The 13,466-nt window shown below is 42.3% G+C and overlaps 1 protein-coding gene across 2 annotated transcripts; it reads left to right on the plus strand.

The window, feature by feature from the left end:
* The first annotated feature begins 6,415 nt into the window (after positions 1-6,415).
* On the plus strand, positions 6,416-11,039 carry LOC110523785 (protein phosphatase 1 regulatory subunit 3B). Of its 2 annotated transcripts, none has more exons than XM_021602804.2 (2): positions 6,416-6,605; positions 8,525-11,039. In XM_021602804.2, the coding sequence occupies exon 2, from the start codon at positions 8,556-8,558 to the stop codon at positions 9,408-9,410; it is 855 nt and encodes a 284-aa protein (XP_021458479.2). In that variant the 5' UTR covers positions 6,416-6,605; positions 8,525-8,555; the 3' UTR covers positions 9,411-11,039. The 2 variants fall into 2 exon arrangements, with proteins under 2 accessions (XP_021458479.2, XP_021458478.2); XM_021602803.2 differs by lacking the exon at positions 6,416-6,605 and adding an exon at positions 6,612-6,868.
* Positions 11,040-13,466: the final 2,427 nt, after the last annotated feature.

A 13,466-nucleotide genomic window follows, 5' to 3' on the forward strand; every position in this document is an offset into this window, starting at 1 on the left:
GTACCGCACCGGGCTATGCACACGCACTGGGGAAACTGTGCGCTCCACCGCATAACATGGTGCCTGCCCGGTCCTTCTCTCTCTCCGGTAAGCACGGGTAGTTGGCGCAGGTCTCCTACCTGGCTTCGCCTCACTCCCCGTGTGCCACCCCCCAAGACGTTTTTGGGGCTGCCTCTCACGCTTCCAGCCGCGCTGCCGTGCTGCCTCCTCATACCAGCGCCTCTCTGCCTTCGCTGCCTCCAGCTCTGCTTTGGGGCGGCGATATTCCCCTGGAAGTGCCCAGGGTCCTTTGCCGTCCAGAATCTCCTCCTCCAGGAGTCCTGTGTTCTTTGCCGCTGCTGCTGCTGCTGCCCTTTACCACGCTGCTTGGTCCTTTGTTGGTGGGTGTTTCTGTAACATCCCTCCTCCTCTTCTGAGGAGGAGAAGCGAGAAGGATCGGAGGACCAATGCGCAGCAGGGTAAGTGTCCATAACGTTTATTTTAAGATATAAACTGAACACAATGAAAATACAAAACAATAAACGTGAACATGTGTCCTGGAGGGTAGGCGGTGTGCCCCTGGTGATGCGTTGGGCAGACCGCACCACCCTCTGGAGAGGCCTGCGGTTGCGGGTGGTGTAGTTGCCATACCAGGCGGTGATATAGCCCGACAGGATGCTCTCAATTGTGCATCTGTAAAAGTTTCTGAGGGTCTTAGGGGCCAAGCCGAATGTCTTCAGCCTCCTTCTTCACCGCACTGTCTGTGTGGTTGGACCATTTCAAATTGTCAGTGACGTGTACGCCGAGGAACTTGACACTTTCCACCTTCTCCACTGTGGTCCCGTCCATGTGGATAGGGGCATGCTCCCTCTGCTGTTTCCTGTGTTGAGGATCAGCGAAGTGGAAGTATAGTTTCCTACCTTCACCACCTGGGGGTGGCCCGTCAGGACAATCCAGGACCCAGTTGCACAGGGCGAGGTTCAGACCCAGGGCCCCGAGCATAATGATGACCTTGGAGGGTACTATGGTGTTGAAAACTGAGCTATAGTCAATTAACAGCATTCTGATGTAGGCATTTCTCTTGTCCAAATGGGATCGGGCAGTGTGCAGTGTCATGGCGATTGCATCGTCTGTAGATCTAATGGGGTGGTAAGCAAATTGAAGTGGGTCTAGGGTGTCAGGTAAGGTAGAGGTGATATGATCCTTAACTAGCCTCTCAAAGCACTTCATGATGACAGAAGTGATTGCAAAGGGGCGATAGTTCAGTTACCTTTGCTTTCTTGGGTACAGGAAGTGGGAACAGCAAGTGGGGACAGCAAACTGGGATAGGGAGAGATTGAATATGTCCGATAACACTTCAATGTGTCCATAAACAATTAAATGTCTTACTCAAATGTCTTACCCGTGTCGGTAGAATTGTGTTATCCTCAAAGCGGGCAAAGAAGGTGTTTAGTTTGAATGGGAACAAGACGTCGGTGTCCGCGACGTGGCTGGTTTTCCCTTAGTAATCCGTGATTGTCTGTGGACCCTGCCACATGTCTCGTGTCTGAGCCGTTGAATTGCGACTCCACTTTGTGTCTGTACTGACTTTTTGCCTGTTTGATTGTCTTACGGAGGGAATAACTACACTGTTTGTATTCGACCATATTCCCAGTCACCTTGTCATGGATAAATGCGGTGGTTCGTGCTTTCAGTTTTGCGCAAATGCTGCCATCTATCCACAGTTTCTGGTTTGGGTAGGTTATAATAGTCACCGTGGGAACAACATCCCCTATACACTTCCTGATGAACTCAGTACCCATGTCCATGTAAACATCAATGTTATTCTCAGAGGCTACCCTGAACATATCGCAGTCTGCGTGATGAAAACAAACAATCTTGAAGCATGGATTCTGATTTGTCAGACTAGCGTTGAATAGACCTTAGCACGGGTACTTGTTGGAGTTTCTGCCTATAGGAAGTGAGGAGCAAAATGGAGTCGTGATTTGATTTGCTGAAGGGATGATGGGGGAGTGCCTTGTAGCAGTGGTCTAGTGTTTTTCCTAAGTGAGTACTACAGTCAATTTGATGATAGAACTTCGGTAGCATTTTCCTCAAATTTGCTTTGTTAAAATCCCCAGCTACAATAAATGCAGCCTCAAGATTTGTGGTTTCCGGGCCTCCCGGGTGGCGCAGTGGTTAAGGGCGCTGTACTGCAGCGCCAGCTGTGCCACCAGAGACTCTGGGTTTGCGACCAGGCTCTGTCGTATGAACGGGGACAGTATATCCAAAGAGAGCCATGATTCCATGAAACAGAGTATGCTACAGTCCCTGAGCTCTATTGGGCCTTTGCTCTTCAGCTCCACATTGGCCCCAAGGTAAGTTATATATGTGTAGCTAGCTATACACTACCAGTTTTTCTTTCTTTTTACCTATTTCTACATAGTAGAATAATAGTGAAGATATCAAAACTATGAAATAACACATATGGAATCATGTAGTAATCAAAAAGGTGTTAATCAAATCAAAATATATTTGAGATACTTCAAACAGCCACCCTTTGTCTTGATGACAGCTTTGCACACTCTTGGCATCCTCTCAACCAGCTTCACCTGGAATGCTTTTCCAAGTCTTGAAGGAGTTCCCACATATGCTGAGCACTTGTTGGCTGCTTTTCCTTCACTCTGCGGTCCAACTCATCCCATACCATCTCAATTTGGTTGAGGTCGGGCGATTGTGGAGGCCAGGTCAGGCCAGGTCATCTGATGCAGCACTCCTACACTCTCCTTCTGGGTAAAATAGCTCTTACACAGCCTGGAGGTGTTTTCCTGTTGAAAAACAAATGATAGTCCCATTAAGCTCTAAACCAGATGGGATGGCCTATCGCTGCAGAATGCTGTGGAAGCCATGCTGGTTAAGTGTGCCTTGAATTCAAAATAAATCACACAGTGTAATCAGCAAAGCACTCCCACACCATAACACCTCCTCTTCCATGCTTTACGGTGGGAAATACACATGTGGAGGTCATCCGTTCAACCACACCGTGTCTCACAAAGACATGGCGGTAGGAACCAAAAATCTCCAATTTGGACTCATCAGACCAAATGACAAATTTCCGCCGGTCTAATGTCCATTGCTCGTGTTTCTTGGCCCTAGCAAAGCTTTTTCTTATTGGTGTCCTTTAGTAGCGGTTTCTTTGCAGCAATTCAACCATGAAGGCTTGATTCACGCAGTCTCCTCTGAATAGTTGATGTTGAGATGTGTGTTACTTGAACTCTGTGAAGCATGTATTTGGGCTGCAATTTCTGAGGCTGGTAACGCTAATGAACTTATCGTCTGCAGCAGAGGTAACTCTGGGTCTTCCATTCCTGTGGCGGTCCTCATGAGAGCCAGTTTCATCATAGCGCATGATGGTTTTTGCGACTGCACTTGAAGAAACTTTCAAAGTTCTTGAAATGTTCCGCATTGACTGACCTTCATGTGTTAAAGTAATGATGGATTGCCGTATCTCTTTGCTTATTTGAGCTGTTCCTGCCATAATGTGGTATTTTACTGTATAACCCCCTACCTTGTCACAACACAACTGATTGGCTCAAACGCATAAAGAAGGAAAGAAATTCCACAAATGATCTTTTACGAAGGCACACCTGTTAATTGAAATGCATTCCAGGTGGCAAACACAGTAGGGAGAACAAGCATTTGATACACTGCCGATTTTGCAGGTCCTACTTACAAAGCATGTAGAGGACTGTAATTTTTTATCATAGGTACACTTCAACTGTGAGAGACGGAATCTAAAACAAAAATCCAGAAAATCACATTGTATGATTTTTAAGTAATTAATTTGCATTTGATTAATTTGCATTTTATTGCATGACATAAGTATTGGGTTCAAGTCCGGGCTCTGGCTAGGCCACTCAAGGACATTCAGAGACTTGTCCCGAAGCCACTCCTGTGTTGTCTTGGCTGTGTGCTTGGGGTCGTTGTCCTGTTGAAAGGTGAACCGTCACCCCAGTCTGAGGTCCTGAGCGCTCTGGAGCAGGTTTTCAACACTCTGTACTTTGCTACGTTAATCTTCCCCTCAATCCTGACTAGTCTTCCAGTCCCTGCCGCTGAACAAGATCCACACAGCAGGATGCTGCCACTACCATGCTTCACCGTAGGGACGGTGCCAGGTTTCCTCCAGACATGACGGTTGGCATTCAGGCTCAAGAGTTCAATCCTGGTTTAATCAGACCAGAGAATCTTGTTTCCCATTGACTGAGAGTCCTTTAGGTGCCTATTGAAAAACTCCAAGTTGGCTGTCATGTACCTTTTACTGAGGAGTGCCATAAAGGCCTGATTGGTGGAGTGCTGGAGAGATGGTTGTGTTTCTGGAAGGTTCTCCCATCTCTACAGGGGAACTCTGGAGCTCTGTCAGAGTGGCCATCGGGTTCTTGGTCACCTCCCTGTCCAAGGCCCTTCTCCCCCGATTGCCCAGTTTGGCCGGGCGGCCAGCTCTAGGAAACTCTTGGTGGTTCCAAACTTCTTCCATTTAAGAATGATGGAGGCCACTGTGTTCTTGGGGACCTTCAAGGCTGCAACAATTCCTTAGACCTCATGGCTTGATTTCTGCTCTGACATGCACTGTCAACTGTGGGACCTTATATTTGTGCCTGTCCAAATCATGTCCAATCAATTGAATTTACCACAGGTGGACTCGAATCAGGTTGTAAAACATCTCAAGGATGATCAATGGAAACAGGATGCACCTGAGCTACATTTTCCAGTGTCATAACAAAGGATCTGAATACTTATGTAAATAAGGTATTTCTGTTTATTATTTGAAACACATTTGCCAACATGTTTAAGAACCTGTTTTTGCTTTGTCATTTGGGGGTATTGTGTGTAGATTGGTGAGGGAAAACATTAATTTAATCAATTTTATAATACGGCTGTAATGTAACAAAATGTGGAAAAAGACAAGTGGTCTGAATACTTTCCGAATGCACTGTATATCCAGGTATATCTGCCCTAGCACTTAATCCCATTACATTACACATAAACATTGAATAAAAGTGTCTTCTGTAGGGGAAGAGATTTGTTAAGAGCCGTGATGCATGGTCTGAATATTGGTTTTGGAAACATTATCTTTAATACCAGAGAGAAATACTTTTTAAAAAACAGAAGGTTGTTGATACACACCTTTTAAAAGGGCTAGGGTTCCCACAAGGCCATATTTCCATGTTTACAGTGCTTGTTTACGGAAAACAGACAGAAGACCATGGACTACCTGTACTAGTTAGCCATCTTTGGGGTGGCAGGGTAGCCTAGTGGTTAGAGCATTGGACTAGTAACCCAAAGGTTGCAAGTTCAAATCCCCGAGCTGACAAGGTACAAAATCTCTCGTTCTGCCCCTGAACAGGCAGTTCAGGCCGTCATTGAAAATAAGAATTTGTTCTTAACTGACTTGCCTAATAAAATAAAATAAATCTTTGTCACCGAACACCTGTGTGTAAACGGAAGACTGATGCCACAAACCCGGTGTCCCTGAAAAATACTGTAGGCTGCAACTGTATACAGAAGGTAAGTGTGTATTTTGCATTTGTGAAATGATTGATGTGATAGAGGGATTTATGTTGCTAGTACCATTCCGCAATTGAACATCGATAAACCTTTAGATGGTGAATTTGGCTGTTTTGGCTTCCAGAGTCAATTCACCCTTTAAACAGAACATGTAAGATCCTTGCCTTAAAATGCTTAAGCAGACTGGAATTGTGACAACAAAAAATAATGGTAAACGGCCTAAGTGGGACATCTTCATTGATCCACAAGCTTTGATTTAGCTTTAGGACCTAGACAGAAAGTAAGATGAGAAGCGAGAGGGTTTGTTTGCTCAGCTTAAAATCTGTCCACGATAATAAGACCAAGAAGTGAGGATTTTTTTTATGATAGTCAATGAGTATCGAATTTGGTCAACAAAAAATGTAATTCCTAATTTGCTACGTGAGGTTTATTTGATCGAATAGAAGTTGTGTGCATACCTCAAAAGACATGCCACAAGAGTGACTACATGACTACATGGAACTCTATTCCACATCAAGTAAATCATGACAGCAGTAAAATTAGATTACAAAAACACCATATGGGACAGCGGGGACTGCGAAGCAACACAAACACTGGCACAGACACATGCATACATGCACACACGATAACATACGCACTATACATACACATGGATTTAGTACTGTATAAATGTGGTACTGGTGGAGTAGGGGCCTGAGGGCACACAGTGTGTTGTGAAATATGTGAATGTATTGTAATGTTTTTTAAATTGTATAAACTGCCTTAATTTTGCTAGACCCCAGGAAGAGTACCTGCTGCCGGGGATCCATAATAAATACAAATGGTTAGGTTGTTAATAAGACGCACGTGGCATTCCGGCAATTTACAACAAAAAAATACTATATTGGTGTTGTGCCAGTTGTTGACGAGCAAAACTGCCCTCTCATTTGCTATAATGGTCCCGCCTGATCTTGCCTGCCTTCTATCTTCGAGGACATGTATTTCCATCGTTAGAGCGGTCATTCGACTATCTCTAGATATTCTTTCACCAAGTTGACGATTCACCGAGCGCTCCTCCACGGCCCACTTGTGATTGGCTACAGGTAGGCCTACATGTTCACTTGAACCCAGTCTGGTGTTTGAAACGGTGGAATGACCGAATCTGGATACAGTTTGAAGTTGCTACTTACTTTTGATTTGTAGCAATAGTAGAGTAGCATTGCAGCAAAATTGAATATAGCCTACATGTGAACGGCAAGGAAGAGGAGCTTTCACCGCTGAGATGGTGATTTCTGACTAGTAGACGTAGCCTAGCGTGTCAATCCTTCCTGAATTCATTGCAAATGTTACAAACCAATTGCACAGGGTAAGCTTGTTTCATGACTAACGTTAGATAAATACAATTATTACTTTTGCAGGATTGTAATCCAATTCGCAGTGGTATTTTATAACATTGAGTTAGTTCATAGCCAAGGAACTCAAACCTCAGCCTCTGAGGTCGAGAATAAATAGTCTCTGAATATGGCCCATAGACAATGCAGTCATGCAACATTCAATTAACCTTTACTTGCCGGTACTTTCTTCGTTCTTGATTCAGAAAGCTGCGGTGTATTATAAACATCTGTTTCCAGTTGCAGGTGGAACGCCAAAAAAAAGAAAATATCCAGGAAAATCTTAAATCCACTTTTTGTATTAAGTGAGATGCGTCTTGCATGTGTGTAGATCTTTGTTTGGGTTGCGTGGCCTCGGCATTGTCACTTAAAAAAAACTGGATAGTTTATGGAAAGAATTTGGAAACGTAAAATGTCTCCTCACTCTCTGCAAAAAGTGCTTTTAATATCTTTCTGATGAATATTACCTCATTATTGGGGTTCTACTTGCAACTAGAACAGGAGATTATAAAACAATGCGGGCTTCTGAATCGAGATTTAATAAAGTATCGCCAGTAGTGTGAATGAATGGCAAGACATTTGCTGATTAGGCAAATCCTTAAGCAGCACCATCATATCAATGGCTATTCGCAAGCTTTAACATGTAATGTTGGGTATAGTTTATTGGCTAGTTAGTGTACCGTGTTTTTTGTTTCACAATGAACTTTCAGAAAAACTGAAACCAGAAAGAGAGACAATTATGGGTCCTGTGTTGCTCAGTTGCAACACCAGGGTTGTGGGTTCGATTCCCACGGGGATCCAGTATGCAAATGTAGGGAATCACAACTGTAAGTTGCACTGGATAAAATAGTCTGCTAAATTGCCCTTGTTTGGCATATTAGAAATTAAAGGACAGCATGTGTGTAACACTGAGTAAGTAATGATCTGTAGCGTTTCAGTTCTGAAGTTCATGTTAGTAAAGTGAGACAAGTTTAGTGCAGTAAGAATGGGCTTTAAAGTGATATTTTGTCAATGAGGCCCTTTATTTACTTCCCAAGAGTCAGATGAACTTGTGGATACTATCATACCTAAATACTTTCTAAACTCTATTTCTGTCAGATCAGTTGCGTGCCTATGCCTCACCTCAAGACAAGGCTATCCAATAAAATAGGTCAAGTACAAGAAATGTGGATATTATGGAGACCTCAAACTCATTTAGCATTTCAGAAGAACCCCCACCCCACCCCACAGCATTTCAGGATAAGGCTATACATGATCACCTTCCCTTTTCCAAATGATTGCATGATGGATTGTACAAATGCTAAGGCATACCCATGATTATACACATTGGGCAAGTAGGTTAGAGAAGACCTTTTGACAACTTAAACAGTGATATTATATGGCAGACAATCAAATGCATGTGATGGTTGGCTGAACATGAGTAACTTGGGGGTTGATCTATCAGCTGATGAAATTTATGCAATGTTTGCTCTGGCCATGCACTTAGCCTACGGTTGCTTAATGTTTCACATGCAAATTCAGCAATAAAGATACTGTATACATTTCACAAGAGAATGTGTATTCTGTCAAACATTGTTTGAAGCAACTGGACGAATGACAATGTTCTGGTATCTTTGTTTTTTTCCCCTCAGTCTATTCAGCCTCTTTCCTCACAAGTCCACCATGCCGATTGAATTGGCCATGCCGCTCTACCTGTCAAACGATGACTTCTGCTACACGAGGTCCCCGAAATCACTACAACCCTGTCTGAAGCCCTGCATGCGGTTCAAACCCTCTGCCCCTCCTATGCAGACTGAACCAGATTTGCTTCATGAGAAGAATGGGAAACCTAAAAGGCGAGTGTCCTTCGCCGACCACAAGGGCCTGGCCCTCACCAAGGTGAAGTTCTTTTCTCATTTTGACACTATTAACATCCCACTCAACATCACAGAGCTGTTCAGCTCTTCACTCAAGTTACCAAATGAGGAGGACAAACTGATAATGGGCTTCACCCAGCCCTCCTCTGATTACCTGCTGTTCCGTCAGCGTCTGGAGACTGAGCTTGTCTGCCTAGAGCACTGCATGCTGAAAGAGAAGGCACTGTCTGGAACCGTGAAAGTCAAAAACCTGTCCTTTGAGAAGTCTGTCAAGGTGCGTGTAACCTTTGACACTTGGAAAAGCTACACAGACTTGGAGTGCCAGTACTTGAAGGACACCTACACAGGCTCGAACTATGACACCTTCGCCTTCGAGGTTTCCCTTCCAGCTGAGCTGAGGCCGCACAAGCACATAGAGTTTGCCATCTGCTACGAAGTCAATGGCCAGACATACTGGGACGGTAACCAGGGCCGAAACTACAGGATCATCTGGTCTGCTCTGAAGATGGACGGCCAGGGCAGCTTCAGCAATAACCAGCAGAGACACTCGTTTGATCTTGGAATTCAATTCGACTTCTATGGAAGTCCTAGATGCTCCCATGGGATGTTCCCAGAGTGGCCAAGTTATGCAGGATATGAGGATATTAGACCGTACTACTGAAAAGCCGTCATCCTTAGAGTAAAGTGTTTTTTGTTCAGAGAAAGGGCTGTTCCCGAAAATGAGTGATTCTTTTGAGGCCAGGCCAGTCTCGACATGCTCGGGGGAACAAAAGCAATAAGAAAAATAAATACGTTTTGGGATGGGGGTTGTATACTCTGTGGATTATCAGAACTAGAATATTCAGATGTGACATTTACTGATTGCATAGCAGGTTTAATTAACAGGCATATCTCAGTGTAGATGTTGACTGAACCAAGAGAATAACATAATTAATATCTAGCTTTTGTACTTGATCTACAGTGGGTTCTGGAATTATTGGATCCCTTGATAAAGATGAGTAAAAAAACGAAAAATTCAAACTGGTCTCTATTCTATGCTCAAAAAATGTATAAATTATATTTTGTACTAATACAATTGCTCAGACAAAGATTTTGTTTAACAAGTATTTAAAAAAAAACGCAAAGATGAGGTCAAAATTTAGGGATCCCATGTTTTCAATATGCCATCACACTTCCTTTGCGAGGATAACGACAATTGAGCCTTTTTCAAAAATGTTTTAGCCCCATAACATCAAAGATGCACCACTATATTTTACAGTAGGGATTAGGTATTTTCTGCATATGCGTTGTTCTTTTGAAGGCTAAACCCACCATTGGTGTGCGTGGTCAAAGAGCTCTATTTTCATGTCGTATGACCATAGCACCGCCGGAAGTTTGCTAGACTGCAATGGCACTTGGATAGGAACCAGTGCTATTGTCATAAGACATGAAAATAGTAGTCTTTGGCCTGCACACCAATGGTGGGTTTAGCCTTCGAAAGAACAATGCGCATGCAGAAAATACCTCAGCCCTACTGTGAATTGTGTCGTTATCCTTAAAAAGGGATGGACAAACACAGGGATGCTGGACTATTGAAAACAGAGGATCCAATCATTTTGTCCCTTATCTTTTTGAGATTGTTTAACAAGTATTATATTATATATATATATATATAAAATCTCTGAGCAATTGTATTAGTGTAAAATATACATTTCATGCAATGTAGCTCAGTATTTATTTTATACAGTGTATTTTGCCCCTCTTTGTCAAGGGATCCAGTAATTCTGGACTCCACTGTATGTGTTGGGATAAGCCATTACACTAACTGGTAAAACTATGTACACTGTTATGTGTGATGCAGGTCAAAATAATTGGAAGAGCAATGTTTACGATGAAACTTTCAATGATTTTTAACAAATAGATTTGGAATCAAAATGTCTGTACTTTCACATCACATCTCTTGTACTGAGTTCTTTAAGTTGATTTATGTTAAGTGATATGACTTCAGAATAGACTGGTATTTTTAAGTCCCTTCAGGATTTGCACCATGTTTGTACTGAGCTCATTCTGGTATGTGGGTGTATTGAGTTCAAATCCTTCAATTTTTAAAGGGGTGGGAATGGCAGGAATTTACTTGGGACTGGAACCTTAGAAATACACATTTCTGTCTGCTCCTGTTGATGATTTAAAATGTTTTACCGTGTTCACTATGCTGCTCTATGTAAATAAGAGTCATTGGATATGTTTTTAAAGGAACAAGTATGAAGGATGGATTTTTGTATGTCAGAATTAAATATGTTTTGCAAGAATATTACATTGTTTGTTTATTTAAACTCCTCGTTGAAACCTCCAGCACAGAGGTGGTATTACTACTGTGGGTGATATGAAACAAGCCTTTTGATGGCAATTCAGTGAAATGATAGGAGCGCTAACCAAAGGTTTGTTTGACTTATCAATCCCATGACCTCGTCACTATGAACTATGATACTCAAACAGATGTCTATAGAAGTGACTGATGAAGCCTGTTCAACGCATAGCAACCTGTACAAAGGTCTGCCAGCTGAACTATATTCAGCAAGACCCTTAGACACCATTCACCAAGCCATACATTAACAGATAAGACTGTTTACTGTAGAGTTCACTACTATATCAAACACACTAAAAACAAAAATGAACTGAGTGAGGGGTAAGAAATCTTTCTTGGTCACTAAGAACAATTTGCTGCCTTTTATTAATGGTCTTATAAGAGTTGGCAATTTTAGCATGTAAATCTTGGGGCAAACAGAAAATATAAGGAATTTGAAATTATTTATACTTTAACTTCTACTTTTGATACTTAAGTATATTTTAGCAATTACATTTACTTTTGATACTTAAGTATATTTAAAATCAAATACTTTTAGACTTTTACTCAAGTAGTATTTTGCTGGGTGACTTTTACTTGTAACTTTCTAATAAGGTATCAAAACTTTTACTCAAGTATGACAATTGGGTACTTTATCCACCACTGACAAACGGTACCCACAAACTGTTAGGGCCCACATAAAGCTTTCCCAACTGTGGAGTACCAACATCAGTCCCAACACCTTACCACTGCCACACCTGGCAATCAGCGGAGCCTTGTGTGGAAGCAAAACAGTTCATTCAGCCTCATTTACTGCCTTTCAAAAAAAATCATGGCTGACTTGCATAAACAAATGTGTTTTCTACTGACAATTGAGATGTACAAACTATGGCATAAGGGGACGACAAGCGGAAAAGAGCCAAATACGTAATTTTAAGACATCAATGAGCGAGCTAGGTTGGAGGTAGCCATAACTATTTGTCCACCACTTTTGAAATGTACAGCGACAAAATTCAGAACATTGGCCATTGTTAGTGTTCTCCCTGTACACCAAGTCAGAACCGTAGAATAGATAAAGGAGGCATATAAGCAGACAATGAAGGCTCTTACAATATTCAATGATTACATTTCTCTAAAACTTGAACCCGAACGAACATGTCTGGAGAGACCTGAAAATAGCTGTGCAGCTACGCTCCCCATCCAACCTGACGGAGCTTGAGAGGATCTGCAGAGAAGAATGGGAGAAACTCCCCAAGTACAGGTGTGCCAAGCTTATAGCATCATACCACAAAGGCTGTAATCGCTGCCAAAGGTGCTTAAACAAAGTACTGGATAAAGGTTCTGAATACTTACACTACCGTTCAAAAGTTTGGGGTCACTTAGAAATGTCCTTGTTTTTGTAAGAAAAGCTTTTTTTGTCCATTAAAATAGCATAAAATTGATCAGAAATAGTGAAGACATTGTTAATGTTGTACATTTCTATTGTAGCTGGGAATGGCTGATTTTTAATGGAATGTCTACATAGGTGTACAGAAGCCCATTATCAGCAACCATCACTCCTGTGTTCCAATGGCACGTTGTGTTAACTAATCCAAGTTTAGCATTTTGAAAGGCTAATTGATCATTAGAAAACCCTTTTGCAATTATGTTAGCACAGCTGAAAACTGTCCTGATTAAAGAAGCAATAAAACGGTCCTTCTTTAGACTAGTTGAGTATCTGGAGCATCAGAGGAGTGGGAGTCCCTGGTGCACAACTGAGCAAGAGGACAAGTACATTAGTGTGTCTAGTTTGAGAAACAGATGCCTCAACTATCATAAGTCCTCAACTGGCAGCTTCATTAAATAGTACCCGCAAAACACCAGTCTCAACGTCAACAGTGAGGAGGCGACTCCGGGATGCTGGCCTTCTAGGCAGAGTTGCATCGAAAAAGCCATATCTCAGACTGGCCAATAAAAATAAAAGATTAAGATGGGCAAAAGAACCCAGGCACTGGACAGAGGAACTCTGCCTAGAAGGCCAGCATCCCGGAGTTGCCTCTTCACTGTTGATGTTGAGACTGGTGTTTTGCAGGTACTATTTAATGAAGCTGCCAGTGAGGACTTGTGAGGCATCTGTTTCTCAAACTAGACACTCTAATGTACTTGTCCTATTGCTCAGTTGTGCACTGGGGCCTCCCACTCCTCTTTCTATTCTGGTTAGAGCCAGTTTACGTTGTTCTGTGAAGGGAGTAGTACACAGATCTCGTACACAGCTTTGCACGATATCGTCAATTTGCTTTTCTTTCAAAAACAAGGACATTTCTAAGTGACTCCAAACATATGAACGGTAGTGTATGTAAATGTGATATTTCAGTTTTTAATTTTGTATACATTTGCAAACATAAAAAAAAACTG

Source organism: Oncorhynchus mykiss, chromosome 5 (genome assembly GCF_013265735.2).
Source record: "Oncorhynchus mykiss isolate Arlee chromosome 5, USDA_OmykA_1.1, whole genome shotgun sequence".
Lineage (NCBI taxonomy): Eukaryota > Metazoa > Chordata > Actinopteri > Salmoniformes > Salmonidae > Oncorhynchus > Oncorhynchus mykiss.